Source organism: Cnephaeus nilssonii, assembly GCF_951640355.1.
Source record: "Cnephaeus nilssonii genome assembly, chromosome: 18".
NCBI lineage: Eukaryota > Metazoa > Chordata > Mammalia > Chiroptera > Vespertilionidae > Cnephaeus > Cnephaeus nilssonii.
Genome location: NC_137089.1, coordinates 36353659 through 36380382, shown reverse-complemented (window position 1 = coordinate 36380382; position 26724 = coordinate 36353659). Strand labels below are relative to the sequence as shown.

Here is a 26724-nt window from a genome sequence, read left to right as displayed (position 1 = left end):
ATGTAAAAAATGAAAGAAACTATCCTGTTCTTACTCAGGCTGTCACTCCAGCCTATTTTTACTATTTGGACTCAATTATATACTACTAGAGGTCCGATGCACGAAATTCGTGCAAGAGTAGGCCTTCCTTCCCCCGGCTGCTGGCACCGGCTTTCCTCTGGCACCAGGGACACGGGCTTCCCTCGTCCGGAAGGATGTCTGGTCTAATTAGCATATTATAAAAAAAGAATATTTCTAAAATCTATCATAACAAAAGCGTAATATCGCTTTTGTTATGATAGATTTTAGAAATATTCTTTTTTTCATATGCAATGCTTAATATAAAGTTCAGATTGGTCCCCAGTAAATGTTGCCAAAGCCACCATGGGACCACTGTGCCAGCTGCAAAGCTTTGAGATTTTGGATTAGAGAGCAACTTAGATCCTTGGAAGGGATTTTGTTGGGGGTGGGGTGGGGGAGGGTTGTTTGGTGTCACTCACCTCCCTCCCAAGTGCAGCAAAGCTTTCACTCACAGGTGCAGATGATTCTAGAACATCCTTAGAGAAAAGGACATTTATATTTTCATGTGGCTCCCTTGGGTCTTTTTTCTTGGCCAGCAAAATTGAGGACCATGAATGTAATAACACAGATCATAGACTTAGGGGCCCATAGAGGGTCCTAGAAAGAAAAAAAAAAAAAAGTAAGTGACCAAGAAAAATAGACTTGGTGATCTACATATAGTTTCACTTGAGTCAGTAATATAACACTAAAGTAAGCTTCATAATTTGATTTGAAAATTTTAATTTGTTCATGTGAACTGTTAAACTATGTTGACACAATAGAAAAACCACAGCTGAAATGTGTAGGTCTACCTGGTCCTTTGTGAACTTTGTTTCATTACTTGTTGTTGATTTGTTCATTTAAAGTTTTCTTAAATATATATTTTTTTATTGATTTCAGAGAGGAAGGGAAAGGGAGAGAGAGAGATAGACACATCAATAATGAGAGAGAATCATTGATCAATTGCCTCCTGCATGCCCCCTGCTGGGGATCGAGCCTGCAACCTGGGCATGTGCCCTTGACTGGAATCGAACCTGGGACCCTTCAGTCCGCAGGCCGACGCTCTAGCCACTGAGCCAAACCAGGTAGGGCTAAAGTTTTATTTTAAATTACAGTTTACAATCAACATTATTTTATATTAGTTTCAGATGTTCAGCATAATGGTTAGACAACTATATATTTTATAAAGTGTTCTCCCTGATATTTCAACTGCCCACTTGGCACCATACACAGTTATTACAATATTATTGATTATATTGCCTATTCTGTACAATACTATTGGTTTTGTTTTTCTTTTTTTTGTTTTTGTTTTTACACTACTATTGGTTTTGAAGAGAAGATTGAAGGATAGGTAAGGAGCATGTAAAACAATAGTGAGGTGTACATAATTTAACAATATAAATCAAGAGCCATAAAAATGTCCATACTCTAATGTAAAATTTCATTTGGGGATGAATTAGCCTCAAATTAATTTAGAGTCTGAAAAAAATCTGTATACACAATATTCATTGCTATGGTATTGGGAGAATAAAATTGAAAGCAATCTTGAAGCCCTATAAGAATAAATTATTAAATTCCTGTTCAATAAACTATTATGCACCTTTTAAATAAATGGTTATGAAGATTATGTGGCAACATAGAAAATACTGAAAGTGTTAGTCCTTAAGAGCTAGATTACATCACCCAAATGAAAAAGATGGAAAGGAAATATATCAAATGATAACAGCTGTGTTTGAATAATGACAAAATGGTAGTTTTTTTCTCATTTTCGCTCATGATTATTTTAATTAGTTTCCAATTTTATAAATTGGAAAACCAAGTAAAGCACCATAATGCAAAAGCTAATATTTAAAACCAGAATGAATAAGATGAGGCTATTTTAAAGTTAGCTGTCCTCCTCATAGCTTCCTGAGGGATTTCACATGGGACAAAATCACCAACAGGATTGCAATTTGTGGGGCTTATGCATTTATTCTGAGAGTTGGTGGGGTGGTTGGAAAGACAGTGGGATAATAGCATGAGAAAGTAGACCCTCCTACCCCCAGCTGCCAGTAATTCAACCTAGGGCTTCAAGAACCAATTCTACCCAAAGGGTGGCTTTTCCTGGTGCCGGCCATTGTGATGGTGATGGCTGGGACGTGGCCTGGCCTCCTCAGCAGGTCTCAGGGGATTATGCATTTAATGGAGGAGCCCCAGCCCAGGCAGCTGTCTCAGACTTGGGTTGCTGGTCATCAGAGACACAGCGGCCTGTGCGGTGTTGACCCAGAGGTGAACAGTCCCCTCTCTCATACCCACTCCCCAGAGGCAACAGTCCCTCATTAGGGTACAGTTTCTAATCCAAACAACCATTAATCTTTCTCAGGGTTAAAAGGCCAGAAAAGCAATTATTTCTCTTTCTCTCTCTATTTTGATACTGTACCTGTCTGGATTTTACAAGAGCAGACTTAGTTCACTGACCACTGAAAACACCCCACAGCTGTGTCCACAGCTACGCAAACAATGCCAAGCCCAACACAGCACTCCCTGTGCATAGAGAAGGGACAGGAGTGTAAAACCAGTCCGTTATTTATTGTGGCACTTGAAAAAAACTGTGGAAACATGACTCATTTGAAATAGGTTAGTATTTTGTAGTATGAAATAAATTTGGATGTGCCTGTATTTTAAGTGACAATGCCACCATAGAGGATAGTTTTTTAAAAATATATATTTTATTGATTTTTTACAGAGAAGAAGGGAGAGGGATAGAGAGTTAGAAACACTGAGAGAGAGAAACATCGATCAACTGCCTCCTGCACACTCCCTACTGGGTATGTGCCCACAACCAAGGTACATGCCCTTGACTGGAATCGAACCTGGGACCCTTGAGTCCGCAGGCCGACGCTCTATCCACTGAGCCAAACCAATTAGGGTGAGGATAGTTTTATAAAAGTAATATTTCACAAACTTTTGAATACTGTTCTTTAATGTTCCTTGCCCTTGCAAGTAAATTAATCCATATAAGTGGAGCTATGAGACCTGAGGACTTTTTTTTAATGAAAATTAAAAAAAAAAAGGATTTGATTTAGAAAAATGCACTCAATTGTCTCAGAAACATCAAAATGTTCGGTTTATGGAAATGGGCTTAATCTCCTACCTCACACACTGTTAATAGCTGGTAAGTCAAGAAACATACCTTTTTCATATACTTAAATTGTGAGGACCAAAAATGATCGGTATTAAGATAAAAAAAATATGAAGGCTTCCTAAGTCTGTTTCTTCATGCTTGACCTTTAAATCCTTCCTTTAGAGTCATCACCAATATGAATAACAAACACTCCTCCTGGTGAGTCACATTTAGACATCTGACTGCCGGTAGTAAAGGCATCGAACACTTAAGAGAGATAGAGAATGCATTTTTATATCTCAAATTATTTTACAATAGACATTATTTAAATGTTATTTTCAAAATCTCAAGGAAATAAAGATCTTTATAGAGATAAAGTGGGTCTGGGAAGGTTTAATGGAACAATGATGCCCTGATGCAATTAAATAAATAGTCATTACTTAGGTGATTATAACTTCAATTCAATTTAAAACGTGAATAATTCCACATGTACACTGAGATCTAGACCCCAAAGCTTGAGCCAGACAGACCTCAGTGTGGGAACCCTTGTAGGGAAAAATGAACCACAGAAGTTTCTGCAGGTCGGGAATAACAGGGAGACAGACCATCACGCTCCTTAGACTCCATCTGCAAGGCTATCATCTGCAAACTACAAAACTGCTTGCTTTTGAATTAACTTATTCTGAGCACCAGGAACATTTTTCCAAAGAGGTAATTACCATGTAAAATTTTAGTGTTTTCTAATTTGAAAAGTTATGTGCACCGCTATGTTCATTGCAGGATTATTTACAACTAGAGGCCCAGTACACAAAATTCGTGCACCGGGGTGTGTGTCCCTCAGCCCAGCCTGCACCCTCTCCAATCTGGGACCCCTCGAGGGATGTCCGACTGCCCGTTTAGGCCCGATCCCAGTAGGATCAGACCTAAACACTGGGATCGGACCTAAATGGGCAGTAGGACATCCCTCTCACAATCCAGGACTGCTGGCTCCCAACTGCTCGCCTGCCTGCCTTCCTGATTGCCCCTAACCACTTCTGCCTGCCAGCCTGATCACCCCCTAACCACTTCCCTGCCAGCCTGATTGATGCCTAACTGCTCCCCTGCCAGCCTGTTTGCCCCTAACTGCCCTCCCCTGCAGGCCTGGTCCCCCCCAACTGCTCTCCACTGCAGGCCTGGGTCCCCCCTAACTGCCCTTCCCTGCAGGCCCGGTTGCCCCCAACTTCCCTCCTCTGCCAGCCTGGTCACCCCCAACTGCCCTCCCTTGCAGGCCTGGTCTCTCCCAACTGCCCTCCCCTGCTGGCCATCTTGTGGCAGCCATCTTGTGTCCACATGGGGGCCGTCATCTTTGACCACATGTGGGCAGCCATCTTGTGTGTTGGAGTGACAGTCAATTTGCACATTACTCTTTTATTAGATAGGATAGAGGCCTGGTGCACGGGCGGGGGCCAGCTGGTTTTCCCTGAAGGGTGTCCCGGATCAGGGTGAGGGTCCCCTTGGGGTGTGGGGCGGCCTGGGCGAGGGGCCGGTGGTGGTTTGCAGGCCAGCCACGTCCCCTAGCGACCCAAGCAGAGGGCCCTGGTATCTGGGATTTATTTATCTTCTATAATTGAAACTTTGTAGCCTTGAGTGGAGACCAAGGCAGGCCAGGGCTGGGGAAGCTTGGCTTCCTCCAATGCTTGGGGCAACTCAAGCCTCCTGCTCTCTCCAGCTCTGTGGCTGCCACCATTTTTGTTGGGATTTATTTATCTTCTATAATTGAAACTTTGTAGCCTTGAGCGGAGGCCTGGGCCGGCCAGGGCATGCGGAAAGCTTGGCTTCCTCCATTTCGAGGAAACCCAAGCCTCCTGCTCGCTCTGTGGCTGCAGCCATCTTGGTTGGGTTAATTTGCATACTCCCTCCTGATTGGCTGGTGGGCATGGCTTGTGGGTGTAGCAGAGTGATGGTTAATTTGCATATTATTCTTTTATTAGATAGGATAGCTAAAATATGAAAATTCTTTTAAGTGTCCATTGACGGATGAATGGATAAAGAAGATTTGGTACACATTTACAATGGAATACTACCAAGCCATAAAAAAGATAAAATATTGCCACTTGCTAAGTGAAATATATGTCAGCTAGAAAAGGACAAAAACCGTATGATTTCATTAATATGGGTACTATAAAACAACAAACAAACAAACCAAAACAAAACAAAAACAAATTCATGGATACAGACTACAGATTTGTGGTTACTAGAGGGAAAAATGGAGGAGGGGAGGAGGGCAAAATTAAAGCAGGTCAAAAGCCTGGTGTCAGATGGAAACTAGACTTTGGGTAGCAAGCAAGCTATAGTGTACACAAATACTTAATTGTAACGCTGTACACCGGAAACTTATATAATGTTATTGACCAATGCTACCTCAATTAAAAAAAAGTTAGTGTTTTTCTCAAAAGAACATTTTCTTTGACAGAAGATCAATCTCTAATATTTTATCCCTTTGTATTTGTTTTTACCTTTTAAATATTAGTTACTAATATTTTTATAAAACAAGATGAATCTGACCTAAAACAGGAATGTGGTATTTTTCTTTCTTTTCTCCCCCCTCCTTTAAAATTACTTCTATGCTCATTGTAACAAATCCAAACAATATAGACGTTTATAAAATAAAAAGTGAAAGTCTAAAATATAAAGTATTTTCTCTTAAGTCTCTATACCTCAAATTCCATTTCTCCAGTGATAACTTTTAATATTTTGATGTGCATCCTTCTTTTCTATGCATATATAAACATATCTTTACAATTAATTATAAACATAAAACCGAACCATACTAATATATAATTGTTCAGCAACTTACTTTTTTCCAACTTAGCAGTATATCATAAACATATTTCCAATCATTTTACTTCATTCTTATTAATAGCACAATACCACTCTATTATTTAATATACTGTAATTTATTTATCAATATATTATTAATGAATATTTAGGTTCTTCCAATTTTTTTGTTAGGAAAAAATGCTGCCAGAAACATGTTTTGCCATATTTCTTTATACATTCATGCTAGTACTTTTATAATATAAATTTCTAGACATGGGTTACTGCACATAGGATGTATACATTGATATTTTTGGTAGTGAGTTTTTACCCATTTGATACACAAAGCAGGGACAGTATTCAGAATATAGGGAAGGAACACAAACCAGGGTCCCATACTTTTGGGCATTTGTCTAACCTGTATTATGGAAGTAGCTTGACTTTTGAGCATCATGGAATCTTCTGCAGGATAAATTTATATCACATTCAAACTGGTAACAGATAAGTTATGTGTGGAGCTCTGGCTAGATCCACTTCTGATTTCAGAACCATCATAGCCAATTCTTTCAGTGAAAATGAAAATTAATACAGTTTCATTGAAGCTTCAAATAGGGCAGACAGATCCTCTTCTGACTGAGGGCGTGGTGCAAGTTTGGTGACCCTTTCCTGAAACAGTAAACAAAAGGAGTTACTCAGGGCTTTGCAAAGGCAGTTTGTAAAAGCTACTAGGTTATGCAAATTAACTTGGGCACAAGAAGCAATGACTTTATAATAGTTCTATCTTTAAAGGTCATATTTCTTGTTTGCTTCATACTAGTTGACTCCCAACTCAAAATTTTATTAAGTGACGCCTCTTTCCCACAAAGCTTTCCCATTTTACTTTTCAATTGCAGTTTACATTCAATATTATTTTGTCTTAGTTTCTTGTGTACAGCATAGTCGTTAGACAACCATATACTTTTCAAAGTGATCCTCCAACATTTCAAGTACCCACCTGGCACCACACATAGTTGTTACAATACCATTGACTAGATTCCCTGTGCTATACAGCTTTCAAATGCCTATGTCTTGCCTAATTGTCCTTGCCTTATGCCCTGCCAATAGCCTTCTGCTCAAATGTACGGAACTAAACCAACCTCAGGAAAAACACCTCCTATAATGACCAAACCGTGCTCGTCAGCAACCTTCCCAGGCACAGCAAAGAAAACAGAACCAGGTCATCCCTGACTTCAAAGACTGTATATTTTGCAACTTGGACTTCAGGGATAGTCAAAAGAACTTCATTAGGACATAATTTTCAGGCTATGGGCAAAAAGGGACTCCTTTTAAAATATTAACTAAGGTTTTATCTCTACCGTTGCAAATGAATTTGGTGACTTAATTTTTCCATTGATTATTGAGTCAAGTCAGCAGAGCCAGCCAGCACATGCTTTTGCTATTTATATTCTCATCGGTGGCTCCTTGATTTCTCTGGGACAGGAAATTAAAAGGTATTATAATGACTACTCTGTGTCCAAATTTCTGGGTCTAAATAAAATTTAAAAATGTAGCAGTTTGGGTCTCTCGGTCTGTTTTCTTGTGCTGAGCACTTGTTTGGGAGCACACCTGGTGGAAGAGGGAAGCTCCGTGAGGGCAGGGCTGTGCTCACTCCATGCCCAGTGCCTCCCAGAGTGCTTAGCACAGAGGAAATAGGTCCTCAACAGTTATTTGTTGAATTAATGAAGACGGTGGGAGGGGGGATATTGGCATGTCAAAATTCACACATGCAAGATAGAAGAACTCTGCCTCCCTGCCTCCCATTTTCATCATCTCAGAAATGATTCCCAGTCACTAAGGCAAAAACCTAGGAGCCATCTTTGATTCTTCTTCCCCTTCCCTATGTGTTAAATCCATTAGCAAGTCTGTCGGATCAACCTGCAAAATAAATCCCAAATCCAACCGCTTCTCACCTCCCATTCCACCACAGTCCAAGTCTAAGTCACCTCCACTCCTCTGTTCTACTTGAAAGGCCTCTTTTTTTTTAATTTAATAAAAATGTTTTACCTTTTGATCCACTCTCGCCCCCTAGAGAGAGGCAAATGGCTAACAGCAGCAGAGTAATTCTCCCTGTGCCCCCGCCCCTCCTCTCCCTCCCCTTCCCCCACTGTTATAAATCTGATCATACCATTCCCTTGTTTAATGCTCTCCAAAGACTTCCCATTGCAATTAGAACAAAACCATAGCCTTTAATGCCACCTTATCTGGCCCTGGTTTTCAATTCAGCTCTACCTCTTCTCTCATCGGTTCATCTCAGTCCCACCATCCCCATTCAGTCCTATGACAATGCTGATCTTCACCCAGTCTTAGCCTTTCCCCTCTGCCTGGGGTGCTTCACCCAGATCTTGACTTGGCTGCCTCCACCTCCAACCAGAGGCCTTCTCTGACCACCTCTGTTGGAGTTCCCTCAACACTACATGAAATCACCAAGATTTCTCCATACCACTTACCAGTATCTAAAATGATTTTACTTGTATCTTATTTATAGGTTTTATTAGATGTCCATCGTCTGTCTTTCCTCACTGGAATGTAAGCTCCACGAGAAAGGGAAAGGACTTTAATTCCCTCCTCACTGTATCCCATACAATGGATTATATATAGTAAGACTTCACTAAGTCTTTCTTAGGTAACAGGAAGAAAGAAAAGAAGGAAGGAAGTATACAAAAATTAATTCAAAATGAACCTAAATCTAAGAGCTAAACCCTAGAAGAAAATAGGGGAAAATCTTCATACCTTGGATTTGGCTATGATTTCTTAGATGACACCAAAAGCATAGGCAACAAAAGAAAAAGCAGATAAATTGGACTACATCAAAATTAAAAACTTTTATGCATCAGAAGACACTATCAAGAGAATGAAAAGATAACTAATAGAATGGGGAAAATATTTGTAAGTCAGATATCTGATAAGGGATTAATATCCAGAATATACAAATAATTGCTACAACTTAACAACAAAAACTCCCAGACAACTCAATTAAAAAATAGGCAAAGGATCCCTGGCCAGTGTGGCTCAGTTGGTTGGAGTGGTCCCATGCACCCAAGGGTTGTGGGTTTGATCCCCAGACAGGGCACATATGGGAGGCAACTGATGGATATTTCTCTCCCTCTCCCTCTCCCTCTCCCTCTCCCTCTCCCTCTCCCTCTCCCTCTCCCTCTCCCTCTCCCTCTCCCTCTCCCTCTCTCTCTCATCAATGTAAGCATGTCCTTGGGTGAGGATTAAAAAAAAAAAAAGGCATCCTGGCCAGCGTGGCTCAGTGTTTGAGCGTTGACCTATGAATCAGGAGGTCATGGTTCAATTTTCGGTAGGGTCACATGCCCAGGTTTCGGGCTCGATCCCCAGTGTGGGGCATGCAGGAGGCAGCTGATCAATGACTCTCTCTCATCATTGATGTTTCTATCTCTCTCTCCCTTCCTCTCTAAAATCAATAAAAATGTATTTTTAAAAAAGAAAGGAAAAAAATAGCAGAGGACTTGACTAGACATTTCTCTAAGGAAGATAATATAAATAGGCAATAAGTACATGGAAAAAGCTCAAATTGTCATTAGGGAAATACAAGTCAGAACCACAATGAATTTCCACTCACACTCATTAGAATGGCTATTAAAAAAAAAGGAAAATAACAAGTGTTTAAAAGTGTTAGATGTGGAGAAACTGGAACCTTGAGCATTGTTGGTGGGAATGTAAGATGGTGTAGCCATCGTGGAAGATAGCTTGGCAGTTCCTCAAAAATTAAACATGGCATTACCCAAATAAATAGAAATCAGGGACCAAAACAGATACTTGTAAACCAATGTTCCTAGCGGCACTATTCACAAGAGCCAAGGTGGAATCAACCCAAATGTCTAGCTGCAGATGAATGGATAAGCAAAATATGGTATATCCACACAATGGAATATTAGTTAGCTACAAAAAGGAATGAAGTTCTAAAACACTGAAGACATTATGCTAAGTGAAATAGGCAAAACAACAGGACAAATATTGTATAATTCCACTTTCACAAAGTACCTAGAACAGGCAAATTCATAAAGATAGAAAGTAGAATAGAGGTTACCAGGGGTTGGGGGAAAGGGAAAAAGGGGGCTATGGTAATATTATTTACCATTACACAATAGAGCTGAACTTTTATTTGGGATGATTAAACAGTTCTGGAAATGGACAGTGGTGATTGTTGCACACGATTGTAAATGTACTTAATGGCACTAAATTGTATATTTAAAAATGGTTAAAATAGTTGATTTTGTTAGGTATATTTTACCATAATTTAAAAATTAATTTATAAAAAAGGAAAGATGGATGGACAGATGGGAGAAGAATGGGGGTCAATACTGATGAGTATGGATAAAGCCAAGATAAAATTGTACATCCCAGCAGATCTTTTAGAGACCCCAAAATTTTTGAAAATCTGTAGCAAGGTCCAGAGACTTAGTCATGGTGACCTATGTATGCCTTTGTGGCAGGGGCAAGAAGTGAAGAGCGCTGTCCCATTATTGGGTTGATAATGGATTAAGTCTTATTGGATGAGCTAAAAGGCCCTTCAAATGACTTGTTCATCTTTGGTGAAGTAGTTCAGAACTCTCAGAAATGGTTCAGGTCAAGCTGAGCTGATTTCAGATTTCTAAACCCCCAATGACTGGTTAAATGGGCGCAAGGACATAACGTTTGTGATATATTCCCACACATATCATCGATGCCATATAAAAGCTAAACTCTCAGAATTAAGATGTGTTCTGCAATGTGCTATTATTTATAGACATGTAAGACCGAAGGACAACTGATTAACATGGGCACTGAAATAAATCCAGACTACTACTTTTAGCACATTCATAAAATAACAACATTTCAGCTGGCCTGTCTGCCAGGGAGTGGAAGTGCTCATTTTGGTAGACAGCTCTCCTCAGTAATGAAATGTTTTGATTTGAAATGTAAATGTTTCTTTCTAGAAGTTTCAGAAATCCAACTTGGGAGATTAATTTATTCTTGCCCGCTCCCCTTGCAGCCTGGCTACGGCGGTTGGAAGCCTCTGCACACAGGGCTGCTCTTTGCCTCTGCCAGTATGAGCCGCGGTGTTTGGTCAAGAATACTGGCCTGGTTGTTCCTTCCAGAGAAAAAACGATCCCTCGTTGCTGAACATAAAAGGAGCTTTATCAAATGTCGACTCCATGAAATAACCTTTTTTGCAGGAACCACTATATCCCCTTCACTACTTTAAATCCTGTGATACTAATAAGTGAAGATTACTGTGCCTCATGTGTAAAATCTGAAGTTGCCACAGTATTCCTGCAAAGTGTTCACTGTTGCCAAATAGACCAAAAAAAAAAACAAAACACACCATGGTAGTTCTTCATTTGCAAGATAAGTTTATTTCTAAGATTCCTTCTAAAGTCCTGTGAATATATCTCTCTCTTTATCTATAACTATTTTTATACCTATCTATATCTATATATCTATATCTCTCTATATATTATATATATGACTTTGACTCCAAATGTGATAGTTAATTTATTATTTTTAAAAATATTTTTATTGATTTCAGAGAGGAAGGGAGAGGGGGAAAGAGAGATAGAAACATTAATGATGAGAATCATTGGTCGGCTGCCTCCTGCATGCCCCACACTGGGGATAGAGCCTGCAACCCGGGCATGTGCCCTGACCTGGTTCATAGGTCAACACTCAACCACTGAACCACACCAGCCAGGCTGATAGTTAATTTAAATTAACAATGTTTCTAACATGATCAAAAGGGAAAAAGGCAGCATACATGTTGGGGCTGCTTTATGAATACAGCCTGAGGGAATCCTACTTTATGGACATGAGTTGTATGCCAAAGATTCCATTTACCCTGCATCTCTTGTGGAACAAAAAACGTAGTTTTGTCTAATTAAAGTTTTGCTATCTGTATTTCCCAGTATGATATGTATGCTGAGGCATTCAGAAGAATACCTAATTAACTTGCTATTTTAGTGGGTGGACTCAAATGTTAATCTGGAACAGCTTCTGAAAGCGGAAGTCTGAGCAAGGTAGAATTAAAACAGTGAACACCTGCCAATGTGTCCTGATGCCTGGAAGATGCATTGCCACCAGCAATTAAATGGCCAATAATATCATACAGTTCCATCTGAAAATTATGAATACCACCCACAGAGGTTGACTAACACATATTACCAAACACTTTCCTGGGCTATGTAAGCAGAACTTTTCAGAGGACCCCTTGCAGAATGGACACTCTCACTGGAATTATACTGTAAGAGCCAGACCTACATCAAAATCCTAATGACCATTTGGTCTCTGGTCCCTGGACAATCGCTCATTGTCATTGGTTGATGACCATGTCAATCTAAGGAAATTTCTCAAAAAGTTACCACCATTCAGCCATTAAGCTCACCTGGTATAGGAGGAAAGGGTTGCAGGTATGTGTTCATTTAACATGTTTACTAGCCCATGCTAGATGCAATAGAGGATGGATGACCAAAACAGACAGGTTCCAGGCTTTATGAAACTTACAGTTTAACAGATTTGGATAAAATAATTGGAATGGTCATATTTTTTTGGCCATTTAGTCCCTTGGATTGTAGGTTAGAACCAAGAGTTTGTGAGTTAGTCTGGGAGCTTTGCTACAGTATGAGACTCCTCTTTTCTCATTCATTTATATTTTTAGATACAATAGAGTCCACCGATTCTCAGTCTATATCAGGGAAACTGGTGTCCCATGGGCCATGTTTGCTTTGTACTTTGGGAAATGAGGGAATTCAATACAAACATCCAGGTTGTGAATTTTTCTTGAAAACTGGAAGTTCTACCAACACTGGGATCTGAATTTCTACTTGGATGTAATAAATTGTCGCTAAAAAGAGGCTTACCCAATGAAATAAGCCATGAGTTTTCCAGTTCACCAAAGTCCCCACCACTTGCCATTTCCTTAAATTACTTTGTTCATTGCTGCTACCTCCCTGGCTCCTGTGGATATAAATGAACCCATACAAATATTATCTTAGATGAGCTGGGGGCTTCAACATTCTAAGCATTTGCTAAGTGGAGAAGAAGCTAGTGTCAGGCCCTTGCTTAACTGGAGTGGGGTGAGTAGGATGCTGTGTGAGGGGATATTCCAGTTAACTCTGTTCCATTTCAGGGATACAGACCCATGACCATCTTTGGGCAGATATGCCTTATCTTCATGTCCTCACAGTGTTCAAGTGCTCCTGGCTTTCCCATTTAGGACAGAAGGACTAAGGGAGCACTCAGCATGGGGAGCACTCCAGCTCTCTGTTTTATGGTATTGTCTTGTTAGGATCTGAGCCTATAGCACAGAGGTATCTGGGTATCTGATCCAAATGGAAGAGAGGGCCAATGGGGGTTGAACTCTCTTCATGCGAGCCTTGGGAGGGGAAACGCTACATCTATTACAACTTTTCTACCAAATAAAGGATAGCTCAGCTTAAATTCTTTATCAACATTTAAATAAGACCCAAAGTGACGCTGATATGCGTATTACATATTTTATATGTTTATGTATAAAATACATAACCCCCCAAATATGTAAAACAGTGATTTTGTAGTAGTCTTAATTTAAAGGCCATGCCTATTCTATGCAAAATTGTAGGAATCTGTAATTCTTTATAATGGAAAACGATATCAGTGGCTCTTTAGTAACAGCTTCGTATATAGTTTTATAGGGGACTCTTGAAAGAGCAGAAATGGAGAAAAGGGGAATTCTGCCATACCTCCATGTAAATGTGGTTTGTTTTTGCCTTGAATTTTTATAAAGGCTCCTTTCAGTTTCATCATAAAAGTTTCACACATGCCCCAGTTTTATGGAAGAATGTGAAGGTGAGGGAGCCTTGGCCCCATCCCCCTGGGGAAGGGGAGCGCGGCCATCTGGCGGAGGAGACCTGGGAGCCGCTGGAGGACCCCTGAGTCTTCATCTCCCGCAGCGTGCCCCAGGTGGGACGCTCTCTCTCCTGCAGCAGCTAGAAGCGAGTGAGGATGCCCTGCGTCTCTTACCTGGGGCAGCGTTCCTTTCACTAACGCGGGGATGTCAGCCTTGGAGTAGCCAATGGCAGCCAGGCCGTCATCCACGTCCAGGTCGAGCAGGAGTTTCCGGAGGGCATCTGCCAGAACGGGCCCGGCATCTGCCATCCTGGCAGTGCGGGTGTCGGCTCCTGGAAGACACAAAGCGCTGTCTGTAGACAGAGAGGAGGAAGCTGGCCCTGGGTGTCAGTCAGTCACACGATAGCTGATACATAACCTACTGCTGGCTCCCCGACACGGAGGACAAGGGCCCCAATGTGCCTCCGCAGGGAGGCCGGCCCTGCGGGCAGCCCCGCAGAAGACAGATGGGCCAGGCCAGTGCGGAGGAGTCCATTGGGGCGGCTAACCCGGCTCTCACCTTTCCAATGGGCTCCTCGCCCCTGGTGGGCAGGGAAGACAAGGAACAGAGCCAAGAATAGAGGCCCAGGAAGGAGGCCGAGAAAGAAGGCTGGTGTTTGAATGAAGAAGAAGGAGCATTTGTGGCAGAAAACACAGCTTAGGTAACTTGCAAGGCCTGGAATTTGCTGACATCTAGAGGTATTACGTGTTCAATGTCTTTTCTCACAAGCAACCTTTAAGGAAGAGACAGACCCTTTGCAAAAACCCTTTGTGAGATAAGGATCTATGTAAGTATGAAAACGCCAACACTGCCTGCCAAAAAGGAAGAAGATGACAAAAATGGATTATGTGTGGCCAGGAAGGAAAGTATTTCCTTCCTATAGCTATAAAAAGTTTGGATTTTGGACTCTGTTACCAATGGGCAAAGCAGGTTCCTCTACATATTACAGAACTAGTCAGAGAGAACCAAGCACATGAAGACTCTCAGAAAACAGTGTTTAATATGTAGATGCTGCTGGTGGTGGAGGGGGGAGAAGGTGGACAAGCGTTGGAGATGTAAAAGGGCAGAACTTGGACCTAATGAATAATTAATACACAAAATGAGAGAGACATCAGTCTGGAAGAGCCAGGGGGCTCTGCCCTTAGGAAGGGTGGTGGTGAAAGCTCCCAGATGAAGGAACCTGATCCCCAAACCTTAGCACCCCTGACTCCATCTATTCCAGTTGAACAGAGTCACTGCCTGGCAGTGAAGCACTTTACAAATGGAAGGTAGCATTAGTTAGTATCCAGAATGCCTCAAGCTGTCGTCCACGTCCACTTTCTCTGTATTGCTCAAAAGGAGTCTAGAATGTCCGTTTCACCTCCATCCTGAAGCACATTATTAAATCCATTTTAACCTCTCTCTTCTAGGACAGTGAGAACTGGTTTAGTAATCCTGGAAAAGGATAAATAGAACCAGATACGGGGCTGGCTGGTGGAGCAGCTGGGTAGGAAGGTAAACCTTGCCTGACAAGACCAGTCTATACTACACAGCAGCAGCTAAAATATGGAGTAGGTGGAGAGGCAACACGCGATACGAGGTTTATGAGATTTTTATTTTCTTGGGATTGCTGCCATAAAACACACCACCAAAACCTCTGGGTTTTTCTACGAAGTGTTTTAGAAAAAAAGAGAGGGTAGGAAAGTGAATACATTGGTATAAAACTAAGAAAACCTAAGATTACTTAGGGAATCAAAATATTAATGGCCACGTATAGAATAATATTAGTCAAAGTTTCCGATGCAACAAGAAAGAACTGGTGGGTTCTTCCGGCCTGGGTTTTGTCTAACAGAGGAATCGCTTTCTCAGTAATTCTGGTGGTTGTCTGGAATGTTAGCTGTACATTCTCTAAGATTTTTCCCATTTATCATCTATGTAGCCTACTATTTGGGATCCTGTCTATTTACACTGCTTGTATATTTCCAAAGGCATCTGAGTCCCAACAAATGGCTGACCAACATCCCTAGTCCCAAAGGGAAAAGGAACACGAGATCCTTGGTAATGGTGGCAGCACATTTCCGACAGCACATGCTGGAAAACCAAGCCCTGGACTTCTTTCCTAAACATGCCGGAAGCACACGTCAGCGTGAGAGAGGAGTGAGCGTGAAGAGGCCCTGCGGAAGGATGTCTGTGGTCATTCCCACCTTCTTGGAAATAATCTCTCCAACGGCTGGTGCTAGAGGAGTATAATGAAGTTTTCTTTCAGACTTTCCCTTCCTGCCCTAAACACAAGTAGGGGAATAAGATGTTTGGATAGTTAATCAAATACTCAAGTACTTAAAAGACGTTTTGTCTTAGAAAAATACCAAAATTTTACTAAACTAAGCTATCCTGAATATAATTTTATTTCTCGTTAAGATTCAAAAGGCACTGCTGGAAATTTATTATAGGCATTACTTATTCTACAGAGCAGCAAAAATATTCGCCTTTGGGGATCTTTTTCTACAGTTTCTAGTTGTTTAGACTCTCTACAATTGGGAACTAGATTCATTTTATTACCTATTAAACACACCAAAATCATTTACCACATTTGTAGTATGTAAAGACTTTCACTTTCCTTGGGGATGAAAACTGGAAATATGATTACTCCAAACTTAACATAAGCAATATTTGGTTCCAGTTCACTGTTACCAGATTATTAGAACATAAAATTATAAAATTTTAGCACTAAATTGTGCAGGTCAGTGACAAGTTATTACTAAACTACCTCAAAGCAACATTTCTTTTTAGTATTATCCTTTATCTTTAGAATCAAACCTAGGAAGTGCTCCACCTATGTGGGTCACAGGATTACGAGTAATGATTCGTACCCAATATTTCTGCCGTCTCCAGGTGCCGCTCAGGAAACATCTGGGCTGTGAAAGTGAACACCGCTGGCGAGGTGAGCACCACAGAAAGGCCATGAGGCTGCGGAGGAACAAAACGTGGTGACGGGTGGGCCAACCTGCATGTTCTAGACATTAAATTACCCTGTAATTTAGTGTCCGAGCAATCAAGAATTGACAAATACATTTATAGCAATTGCAAGGAATATGAGACTTAATTAAAAAATGTATTATGATTTTACCACCAATGGGTGATCCACATTATAATCCTTTGCTTTATATGTCTTCACTAAGCCTGAAATTGGGTAAGACATTCCATGGCTAGAAAAGAAAGAAAGCCTTTATGTTGACATAAAGATATCAGAAATTCAAGATAATAGAAAGATACTCTTATGGGAGAGCCCTCACAGTCTCTAGACAATATCTTTATCTCACAAAATTATCCACTTTGTTTTCCTTGCTATAAAAAATACTGTTATGTATTCAATATTTGATGTTATTCATATTAAAACCTCTGAAATATTCAAATTCAAATGCTCATAAAATTGTATACCATTAAAACGTGTTAATACAGAAGATTCTCCCCAAATACATTGGTTAACCTTATAATCTGGAAGAAATTGAGAATTCACTTTGAAGTTTCTTTAATACATTTCAGGGCATGCGTTTTTTATCTTGCTCTGCAATATTTTGGCAGTGTGTTCCTGCACAAGCTGACCATGTCAGTGGGAGATTTATAAACCAAGATGTGATACATCAGACATGTAAGCTTGACCTGCCAGTGATCTGTCCCACCAATGATCAGTACATCCTTTAGAATGTTACATACTAATGGAGTTGAATCACAAATGATTATTCTAGTCTGAAAGACTTTCAAGAAACAGCACTATGATTTTTATTTATGGGAATATTTGAAGGGGGGGGAATGGAAGAACTATTTATATCCTCTTGAGTTCTTACTGAACAAATAGGATAATATTATAGTTTAATAGATGATTCAGGAGCTATACATTGTTAGAAGTTAGTATCATTACAATTAATGTATTAAAAATAAAATATTTTATAACAGTAAAATGGCCTGTAAGTCTATTAAATATTAGATGGCTTTGTGCTTATTCACCAAAAAAATTTACATTTCATAGAAAGATGAAATATATGGTGAAGTGTATGATTATCTATCAAATAAAAGGGGGGGGGGGTGGGCCCTAGCCTACCATCTTTCATGAGACAGATCGAAGGCTATGGGTCCTCTGAGTTGTTGGGTATTTTGGAATATGTTTTACATTTCTCAGGCTCCAAAATATTCAGAAAATTATTTCCTAGTGTGCCTTCATGATGTGAAAGGGTTCACGTAGCTTTCAAAGGTACCTTTCTAATTATAGCCAATATTTGTTAATTTTTTTATTTTAACAGTTGTATATGTTCTTTGTAAAAAATTAAAAGAATCCATAATTCTATTTTCTCAAGATAACCATTATAGAATATTTCCTTCTAGTCTTCTTATGCACACCTTTAATATATATGATCATACTCTGCATTCAGTTTTAAACAATGCTTTTGTTACTTAATATTCTTTGTAAACATTTTCCTGTATCATTTTGTATTCTTCTAAAACATTATTTTTAATAGCCTTATTTTATTCTTTGAGTACTGCACTTTGGTTAACCATTCCTAATCTGTTGGAAATTTAGGTTGCTTCCACATTTTTCAATTATAAATAACTCTTAGGTGATTATCCTTATAAGGAAATTCATTGGTCATATGGTATGTTTTAAGGCTACATTCTAGAAGTAAAATTAGTGGGACAAAAGGTAAACACATCTTTCAAACTTTGGGGAGATTTTGCTCACTTGCTTTTTAGAAAGGTAGTAACAATCTGTGCTCCTCTCGGCAGCAGAGTTTGGGGGAGACCATTTATTTTATTGTACTCTCCCTAGCAAATTCTCAATTCTCCATGCTCACTGGTGTTCAATTTGAAGGCAATATACCAGTAAAGTTCTGATCAAACAGATTAATTCTGGGCTATTGGCAAAGACTCTACTCTCTCTTTTTGTGAGAGATTAGAAGAAAAATACTGCATTTGAGGTTTTAAAAATCCCCCACAACACATGGAGAGTATGTGGAGCAATCAGAACCCTCATCCACCGCTGGTGGGAATGTAAAATGATGCAGCTGCTGTGAAAAACAGTTAGGAAGTTCCCCAAAATTTAAAATACAATTACCAGCAATTCCACTCCCAGGTATATATAATCAATAGAGATGAGAAATGTTCATAGCAGCGTTATTCACAATAGCCAAAAAGTGGAAACAACCCAAATGTCCATCACCTGATGAATGGATAAATAAAATGTGAAAAAGCAACACAATGGAATGTTATTTGGCAATAACATGGAATGAAGTACTGATGCAAGCATGAATGAACCATGATGCTACGTTAAAGAAGCCAGATACAAAAGACCAGATATTATATGATCCTATTTGTATGAAATGCCCAGAATAGGCAAATCTATAGAGAGAAAGTAGATTAGTAGTTGCTTAAGACTGGGGGTACAGGAGGATAGGCAGGTGAAGGCTAAGAGGTATAGCATTTCTTTTTTTGGGTGATAAAATGTCCTAAAACTGATTGTGGTAATGGTAACTGTGAATATACTAAAAACCCCTGAATTGTACATTTTTAAAAATATATATTTTATTGATTTTTTACAGAAAGGAAGGGAGAGGGATAGAGAGCCAGAAACATCGATCAGCTGCCTCCTGCACACCCCCTACTGGGGATGTGCCCGAAACCAAAGTACATGCTCTGGACCGGAATCGAACCTGGGACCTTTCAGTCCGCAAGCCGATGCTCTATCCACTGAGCCAAACCGGTTTCAGCTGAATTGTACATTTTAAAAGGTGAATTATATAGTGTGTGAATTATATCTCAATAAAATTGTTACCAAAAAAAAAAAAATCCGTGACCCAATAAATTATATTAGAATTAAGAAAATATTCCAGGACCCTAAGTTAAATATCTTCTTTCCATAACATATTTAAATATCACCACCTGTCCTAAGTTATAAACAGTTTAAAAATTTAAGAGCAGTAGCTTAGGTGAAGAAATAAAATCTCCAATTCGCTCACCACAGATGAACACCAGCATTTCCAAAGCCAATGCCAGCAAAAGCACTTGCCAAGTGCATACTGGACCTTGCTTCCAGATCATCGGGATTTCTGACAGCCCTGTGGATGATATAAATTCCTAACTATAACATATCAGCATTGGCATTTCCTACTGAGTCAAGAGCCGCCTTAGGGAAAGAGCTGGAAAAAAAGAAATGGCACTTGGTAGGAAGAAAAATTAGGCAAGTTATTCAAATGACATCTTGTCTTCTAAAGGAAAGCTGAGGGTAAACATATTTTCTCATCAATGGTTTCAGCAGAGGCATAATAAATACGCTGTCAGGCTGCTCATGTGATAAAAGTGCCAGGGGAAGCAGCTCACTGACCCTTGGACTGTGAGAGCTGCTCCAGCCAAGTGCCCTGAGACTCATTCTTCTTCTTCATTTGTCAATGACCTTGACTGCAGCTGCGAATGGACTTAGAGTAAACATACACTCAGAGTGCACAGGGCCCAGACTGGTTCACGGCACCGAGTCCTTGTCGCCTGGGGCTGCCTGCAGCCCGCCCAGCCATCTTTCTTCCTGTGACACGGCCCCGGTTGGACCCACTGGAGACCTCTTTTGTTATCTGTAGAAACTGCACATGTTATTTTAATATTTATTATGGTGGAAGTGGGATGTTATTGTAGGACAAGCTTTTGCTGGCTCTATTTGTCCCCGGTGCCACTTTGGAAAAGCAAATTCTCAAAGGCCCCTTTCAGATGCAGCTCACTGCTTGTCCTGGGGATGAAGCCTGAGACTGCCAAGCGAACCACTTCCCACTTGCTTTTTTGCGATTTTTTTCCTGGAGCTAAGGGTTCCTGTTATGAAATAAGAGTGCCACGGCGTTTCCCCCCCCCGCTTTCATTTGAAATGGTTAGGCGTTTGAGCCTCCTTTCCAAAACCCAGTGTTCGCTCTGTGTTCCCCCAATAACAAGGTAAAATAGTAAATGATGGAGCTTCAGTCTTTCCTCTGTCCGTTTTACCCCCTCACCTCCCACTGCTGCTCCTGCCTTCTGCTCCTGCCCAAACACACCGCTGACAGTTATCAGTCAAATGCTTCTGTGCTTCCCGATGGTCCCTGGGCCTGAAATAGTTCTGTGTCCCTTCCCCGGCTCAGTCCCCTCTCCAGAGCAGCTTCCAGCTCAGGGCCAGAGGAGGCACCGTGCTCACATCTAGGCCTAACTTGCTGTGTGCTTTCCCTTCCTTATGAGTCTGACTTTGCAGATGTCTTCATGTCTCAGAGATCAGCTTTCATCTCTAAGTATATATTTGCTCTCCCAGGAGCCTATTATGGCTGTCATTCATAAATCTTTCATAACCTTTTAGGAAGCATTTTGTGTCTCCTGGGACAGACAACGCCACACATTTAATTCTTATATTTAGCTCCTCCCAGTGTGCTCACGGGGCCGATTCCGTGTGCCTTTGCCCAGGGCCCAGATGGGCACAGCCAACATCTGCCTCTGTGGTTCTCTTGTCTGGCATTGGTAGCCAAATCTCAAAGGACATCTCTCTTCATCCTAGCTTTGGTTTTGAGGCGTCAATGAATAAACCTTGTATCTGCTTCCTTCATAAATTAGGGACTCCTATTTTACCCTTTTCAGACTGAAGGACCCAGCTTTCAGCTGTCTTTACTCTTTTCAGTCTAAAGAACCCAGTTTTTAGCTGCGCGCCCCCCACCCCCCGGCCCCTCAATCCTTCTCATCTTCCCAGCTTTCTTAGGCTTCTCTACGTCCACTGACTGACCTTTTGGTGAACAGACTTAGGACACGTCAGGATCTGGCATGCTACATTTTACATGAGGGTGGAATGTGGTTTTTCTGTTCTATTTCTATTCCCTCTGGGTGGCATACCTCTTCAGATACTTGGCGACGATCCGCAGTGCGTGGACTGCCCAAATGTCACTGATTGGGTTGCTGCCCTGGTAGGCTGGCCGAGAGATGGGATTTGAAGGGCAGGGGCTCCGCATGTGGTAGGGGAGGGCAGTGTAGGACTCCAGGGCATGGCTAACAAGAAATATTTAAAATACACAGATTGAAAACGTGGTCTTCCTTCCCCCCTCCATTAAGATTACAAACTGTCTTGGAAATGTACTCACTCCACGGTGGATATGCTATGTGGTACTGATAACCACAATGCATCCCACTAGTCAGCCCCATGAAGTCCTAACAAGGGGAACTGCCTCTAAGGTTGAATTCATGGGTGTGTCCATCTTCAGAACTGGCCACCGGGCCCCAGGGGCAGATTCCTCAGGGCAGGTGTTCTCTTCCTTGGAAAATACTTAGAAGGGCAACTACCATCATTCTTTCTTCTGAACTCCCTCCCCTCCTTTGGATTGACAGTGAAGTCATTGGGCCTGTGAGTTATTCACTTAAAGGTGACTGCTTTGGTCCATTATAAATTTATTACGTAGCTTCCAGTTAGGGAGGGTACTCTTATTTCCAAGTTGTTAGAAGATGACTCTCCAAAGTACTGACAACTTTGACCAGGAAGGAGTTGAACACAATTTCCTCCAGTTTTTTGGTAGGCAGCGTAATGTAGTGAAAAAAGCAGACCATGGATTTGGAGAGACCTGGATTTGAATCCTTACTCTGTTGCCTCATGCTTGTGTGAACTTCATTCGACAGCTATTAATTGAGTACCCATGGAGTGACAGTTGGTTTGCAAGGGGCACGGACAGATAAGTGAGTTAGATGGTTCTGCCCGCACCAAGCTCACACTGCACTGAGGGAGACAGGCATGTGAAGAGAGAGGGGTGTGTCAGAAGCAATGTATAGGCCCCCCAGTGGGGGAGAGCGAAGGACAAAGTGGTCAGTTGTACTTGAGGAGAGGGAAGGTGAGGGTCAGAAAAGGTTCCATCAGGGAGAGAACGCTCCAGTGGAATTGAAAGATGAGTTATCCAAACAGATAAAGATCAGAGCATTGGGGACATTCCAGGGCCAAAGGAATCAAAGGAATCTGGACATTGGATAGCAGGGGTTGAAAGACTTGTAAGGTAGAGGTGTGTGTGTGTGTGTGTGTGTGTGTGTGTGTGTGTATATTGATTCTGCAAGCTTGGTGAGGCCAGCATGGAAGACAGAAGGAAGGACTATGGGATGGAAACAGGCTGACTGATGAGACTACTGCAACTGGGGTAGGCCTAAACCAAGACAGGAGCAATGAGGCACGAGAGGAGGGAGCAGATCTAAGAGAGATTCTGCTGGCTGGTGCGGGCATTAGAGAAAGGAGATGTCCATACTGAGTTCTGCTGCTCACTACGTTAAGGGACGACTCAGGAGAAGAAGCCATGGGACATGTTGGTGGGGGTGGGGGGCAAGGGGGACAGGGAGGGCTTATTGGAAATTAAAAGAATTATCACATTTTATCAATTTTCCATTTAAAAACTGTACCACTGAGGAAGAAAACGATACTGCCATGCTACAGATTTTAAAATATGTTTTGATTTGAGGTGTTAGAACATGAAAAAAAAAATGTGTGTGAAAATGGATGAAATAGGGTAATTTGGGACATGCTGAATGTGAAGTGCCCATGGGACCTCCATGAAGCCACTGGAATGAATGGCCTGGAGCTCAGAAGCGAGGTCTATGGTAGAAGCCACTGATTAGGAAGCCATCGCACACAGAGCTGAAGCCCAGGGAGCCCGCAGTAGACTGTGGGTAAGTTGCTAAACATCTCAAAGGGAGTTCTCACCTGGCACAGAGCTGTGGAGAAGTGATATGTGTATAAAGTGCTGACAGGGTGTGCACGGTCCAGCTCAAGGGATGTCAGCTCCCCTCCCTGCCTTCTTCCGTGCTGTGGCAGCCCTGGGCATTCCCTGGTTAGTGTAGCCACAAGGCATGCCAGCTCCGGCTGCTCCTTTTGCCATGTCCCTGTGGCCACAGCTGTGGCTGGGATGGTCCATCCTGAACAGCAGGTTTGTGGCTCACCCAGGGCCTCACTTATTCACTAACCTACTCATTAACAGTGCCCTTGTTTTCATCTAGGCAAGGGAATAACGACAGTCCAAGCTGGGGTTGCTGTGGCGTGCTAATCAATGAATGCTTAGTAAGTACTTCCAGTAAGAAAATACTGTACTCTTTCTAGCTGGTGTTGAGCCTGGGCATCTCTCAGAACCACTGGCACAAGTGCCGCAAGACCGGGAGCAAGAGAAAGCCCTACCACAAGAAGTGAAAACATGAGCTGGGACATCCTGCTGTCGACACTACGATTGGCCCTTGCCATACACACTCAGTCTGTGTGCAGAGAGGCAACAAGAAGTAGGGAGCCTTGAGGCTGGACGTGAGCAACTTCTCCTGGGGCTCAGAGTATTATATATGCACAAAACAAGGATTATTGATGTTGTCTAGAATGCATCCAACAATGAACTGGTCTGCACCAAGACCCTAGTAAAGAACTGTATCCTGCTCATTGACAGAATATGGTACCCACAGTGGTACGAGTCCCATGAGGCACTGCCTCTGGGCTGCAAGAAGGGGGTCAAGCAGACTCTCGAGGAGGAAGAGATTTTAAACAAAAAGCGATCCAAGAAAGTTCAGAAGAAATATGATGAAAGGGAAAAGAAGGCCACAATCAGCAGTCTTCTAGAGGAGCAGTTCTGACAGGGCAAGCTTCTTGCACGCATCACTCCACGACCAGCCTTGGCTGAGGAGATGGTTATGTATTAGAGGGCAAGGAGCTGGAGTTCCAGCTGAGGGAAATCAAGGCCCAGAAAGGCAAATAAATCCCCCTCCTATCTTAGCTCATGAAATAAAGGTGCTTATTGTTTTTTAAAAAAATAAATAAAAAAAGAAAACAAAATACTGTCCATAGACCCAGGTACCGAAAATGCCCCTCCTGGTACCTACCAGAGCACATCGAAGCCACTGTTGGCGACCACCCGGTCAGGCATGTGCAGGGTGTGCAGAGGGTCAATCAGTCCCAGCGTGGGTTTGATGGCTCGGGAACCAATGCCTAGGACAGGGATTTTCAATGGAGGCTATAGGCATGGACTTCATTTAAAAACATTAAATAACGTGAGGATAACAAATTATCCTAAAGTATAAAAATTATGAGATAAGAGTCATTCTCCTGTAGAGAGGCTGCAAGGAGCAGTGGAGAGAGATCTGGAGTCAGAAACCTGGGTTTTTCAGTGGAGAGGACGCCCCTTTCCGTTCACAGGAGCCAAGTATGTGTGTCTCTTCCCAAGGGCAGGTTGAGTGACATCACTGACTACGGTGGGAATTATTTATACCACAGAAACTGGCAAGTGCTACAAACCAGGGCTTATTTAATTATGAAATGCCAGAGAGCTGGTTTACTAGCTCACGGCTGGTGTGGGTCTTTGCGCTGCAATTTACCATGTGTCTTTGGGCAAGTCACTTAGTCTCCCTGAGTTCTCCAGGAGATGAGACTATCCAATCACAGGGCCTCCATCCCTCACTGAGCTGTTGTAAGGATCACATTAGATAACATCATGGAAAAGTCTTTTAAAAATTGTAGGGTGGAATTTCGGTGTTGGTAGCTATTATTTCTTGATGTCAAAGTATAATGTAACTTAATTTAAAAAAGAGAAGTTACTATAAATATGTGGTTGAATGTCAATTTATTCTGCTACAAAGGCCTGAAAGAAGGATATTGAGCCAGACTCAAGTAGAGGGACATTTTTACCACCTCAGCAGAGAGTCAGAAAAGAAGATAGGCTAAAAAGGACAAAGGAAATGAAAAGTAGAACAGTGGTTATTTGGGAATGGGACTGGAGGGTTGATCTAGGTTGATGTTTTATATCTTGATTGAGGTAGTAGTTACATGGGTGCCTATATTTGTCAAAATCCATCAAACCAGGCTCTTAAAATGTATGCATTTTATTATATAAAAATTATATCTCGCTCTAGCTGATTTGGCTCAGTGGATAGAGCATCAGCCTGTGGACTAAAGGGTCCCGGGTTCGATTCCGGTCAAGGGCACATGCCCAGGTTGCAGGCTCGATCTCCAGTAGGGAGCATGCAGAAAGCAGGAAATCAATGATTCTCTCTCATCACTGATGTTTCTATCTCTCTCTCCCTCTACCTTCCTCTCTGAGATCAATAAAAAATATTTTTAAAAAATTACATCTCAATGAAATTAATTTAAAATGCAAGAAAGATGTCCAAGAAAGGGAGTAACTCTTTATCATTGACATACAGTCACTAACTTGCGCAGAGAAATAGCCAATCAAGATTCATGGCATTTCAATATATTTTCTAGGTAATTCTCAAAAAGAAGTTCATTAGATTGTTTCATATTTTCACATGTACTTAGAAAAAGAAAATGTGTACATGTATATACCATTCCCTTAACTATACAGCTCCTTGATGGTTAAAGATTAGGATTAAATAAAAGGGGCTAGGTTTGAAAGGTAAAATAACTTTTAATAAGTTAAGGGCAACGTTCTTACCAATTTTTACTTTCAAAGGCTCATAGTCAAAAATGGCAACTCCAGTAGTTTCACTTCCAGTTCCTGAAGTAGTTGGGACTTGAACAAAATAATAAGAATTATCAATAAAGCATCTAAATAAAGGTCAGTGTCGACACTTAATTCAGCCTTAGGACATAGGAGCTAAGTTAGAAGGAAGCTTTGCTGCTCCCATTGCTTGTCTGGTGTGTGTATCTCTATGAACATGCATGTATACTTCACATGTATGTGTGTGCCTGCGTTAACATGCACGTACAATAATATGATGCCAGTGTCAGCATTAACATGCATGTTTAACAGGTAAAATGTCCATTCTGTATTAACATGCATGCATGTATAACATGTGTGTGCATTTTGAAGTGGATATGTGATATCTGTATCTGTGTTAACATGTATGGATGTTGTCCACATTTGTATTAACACACATGCAGGTTTAAAGTTTCTGTATT

At 41.3% G+C, this 26724-nt stretch overlaps 1 protein-coding gene and 1 pseudogene across 3 annotated transcripts in view; one reads left to right on the top strand and one right to left on the bottom strand.

Moving 5' to 3' along the window:
- Positions 1–271: 271 nt before the first annotated feature.
- The window catches only part of ADHFE1 (alcohol dehydrogenase iron containing 1), a 36303-nt gene continuing 9850 nt past the window's right edge, over positions 272–26724 (bottom strand). Inside the window, exons 7-16 of one of the 2 annotated variants that reach the window (XR_013814932.1) lie at positions 26258–26335; positions 24690–24795; positions 21699–21851; positions 19829–19927; positions 16948–17026; positions 16691–16787; positions 13976–14133; positions 6357–6604; positions 3212–3409; positions 272–657 (exon numbers count right to left, since the gene is read on the bottom strand). Coding sequence is in view for 1 of the 2 variants with exons in the window: in XM_079796128.1 (XP_079652254.1) it covers positions 6521–6604; positions 13976–14133; positions 16691–16787; positions 16948–17026; positions 19829–19927; positions 21699–21851; positions 24690–24795; positions 26258–26335 (854 nt within the window). In the remaining variant the exon portion in view is untranslated. Of the gene's footprint in view, positions 658–3211; positions 3410–5905; positions 6605–13975; positions 14134–16690; positions 16788–16947; positions 17027–19828; positions 19928–21698; positions 21852–24689; positions 24796–26257; positions 26336–26724 lie in introns of those variants that run through there. The other variant, XM_079796128.1, reaches the window with a different exon arrangement.
- On the top strand, positions 23738–24680 carry LOC307114073 (small ribosomal subunit protein eS8-like; annotated as a pseudogene). The gene is made up of 2 exons: positions 23738–23758; positions 23929–24680. The product of its transcript is annotated as a small ribosomal subunit protein eS8-like (transcript).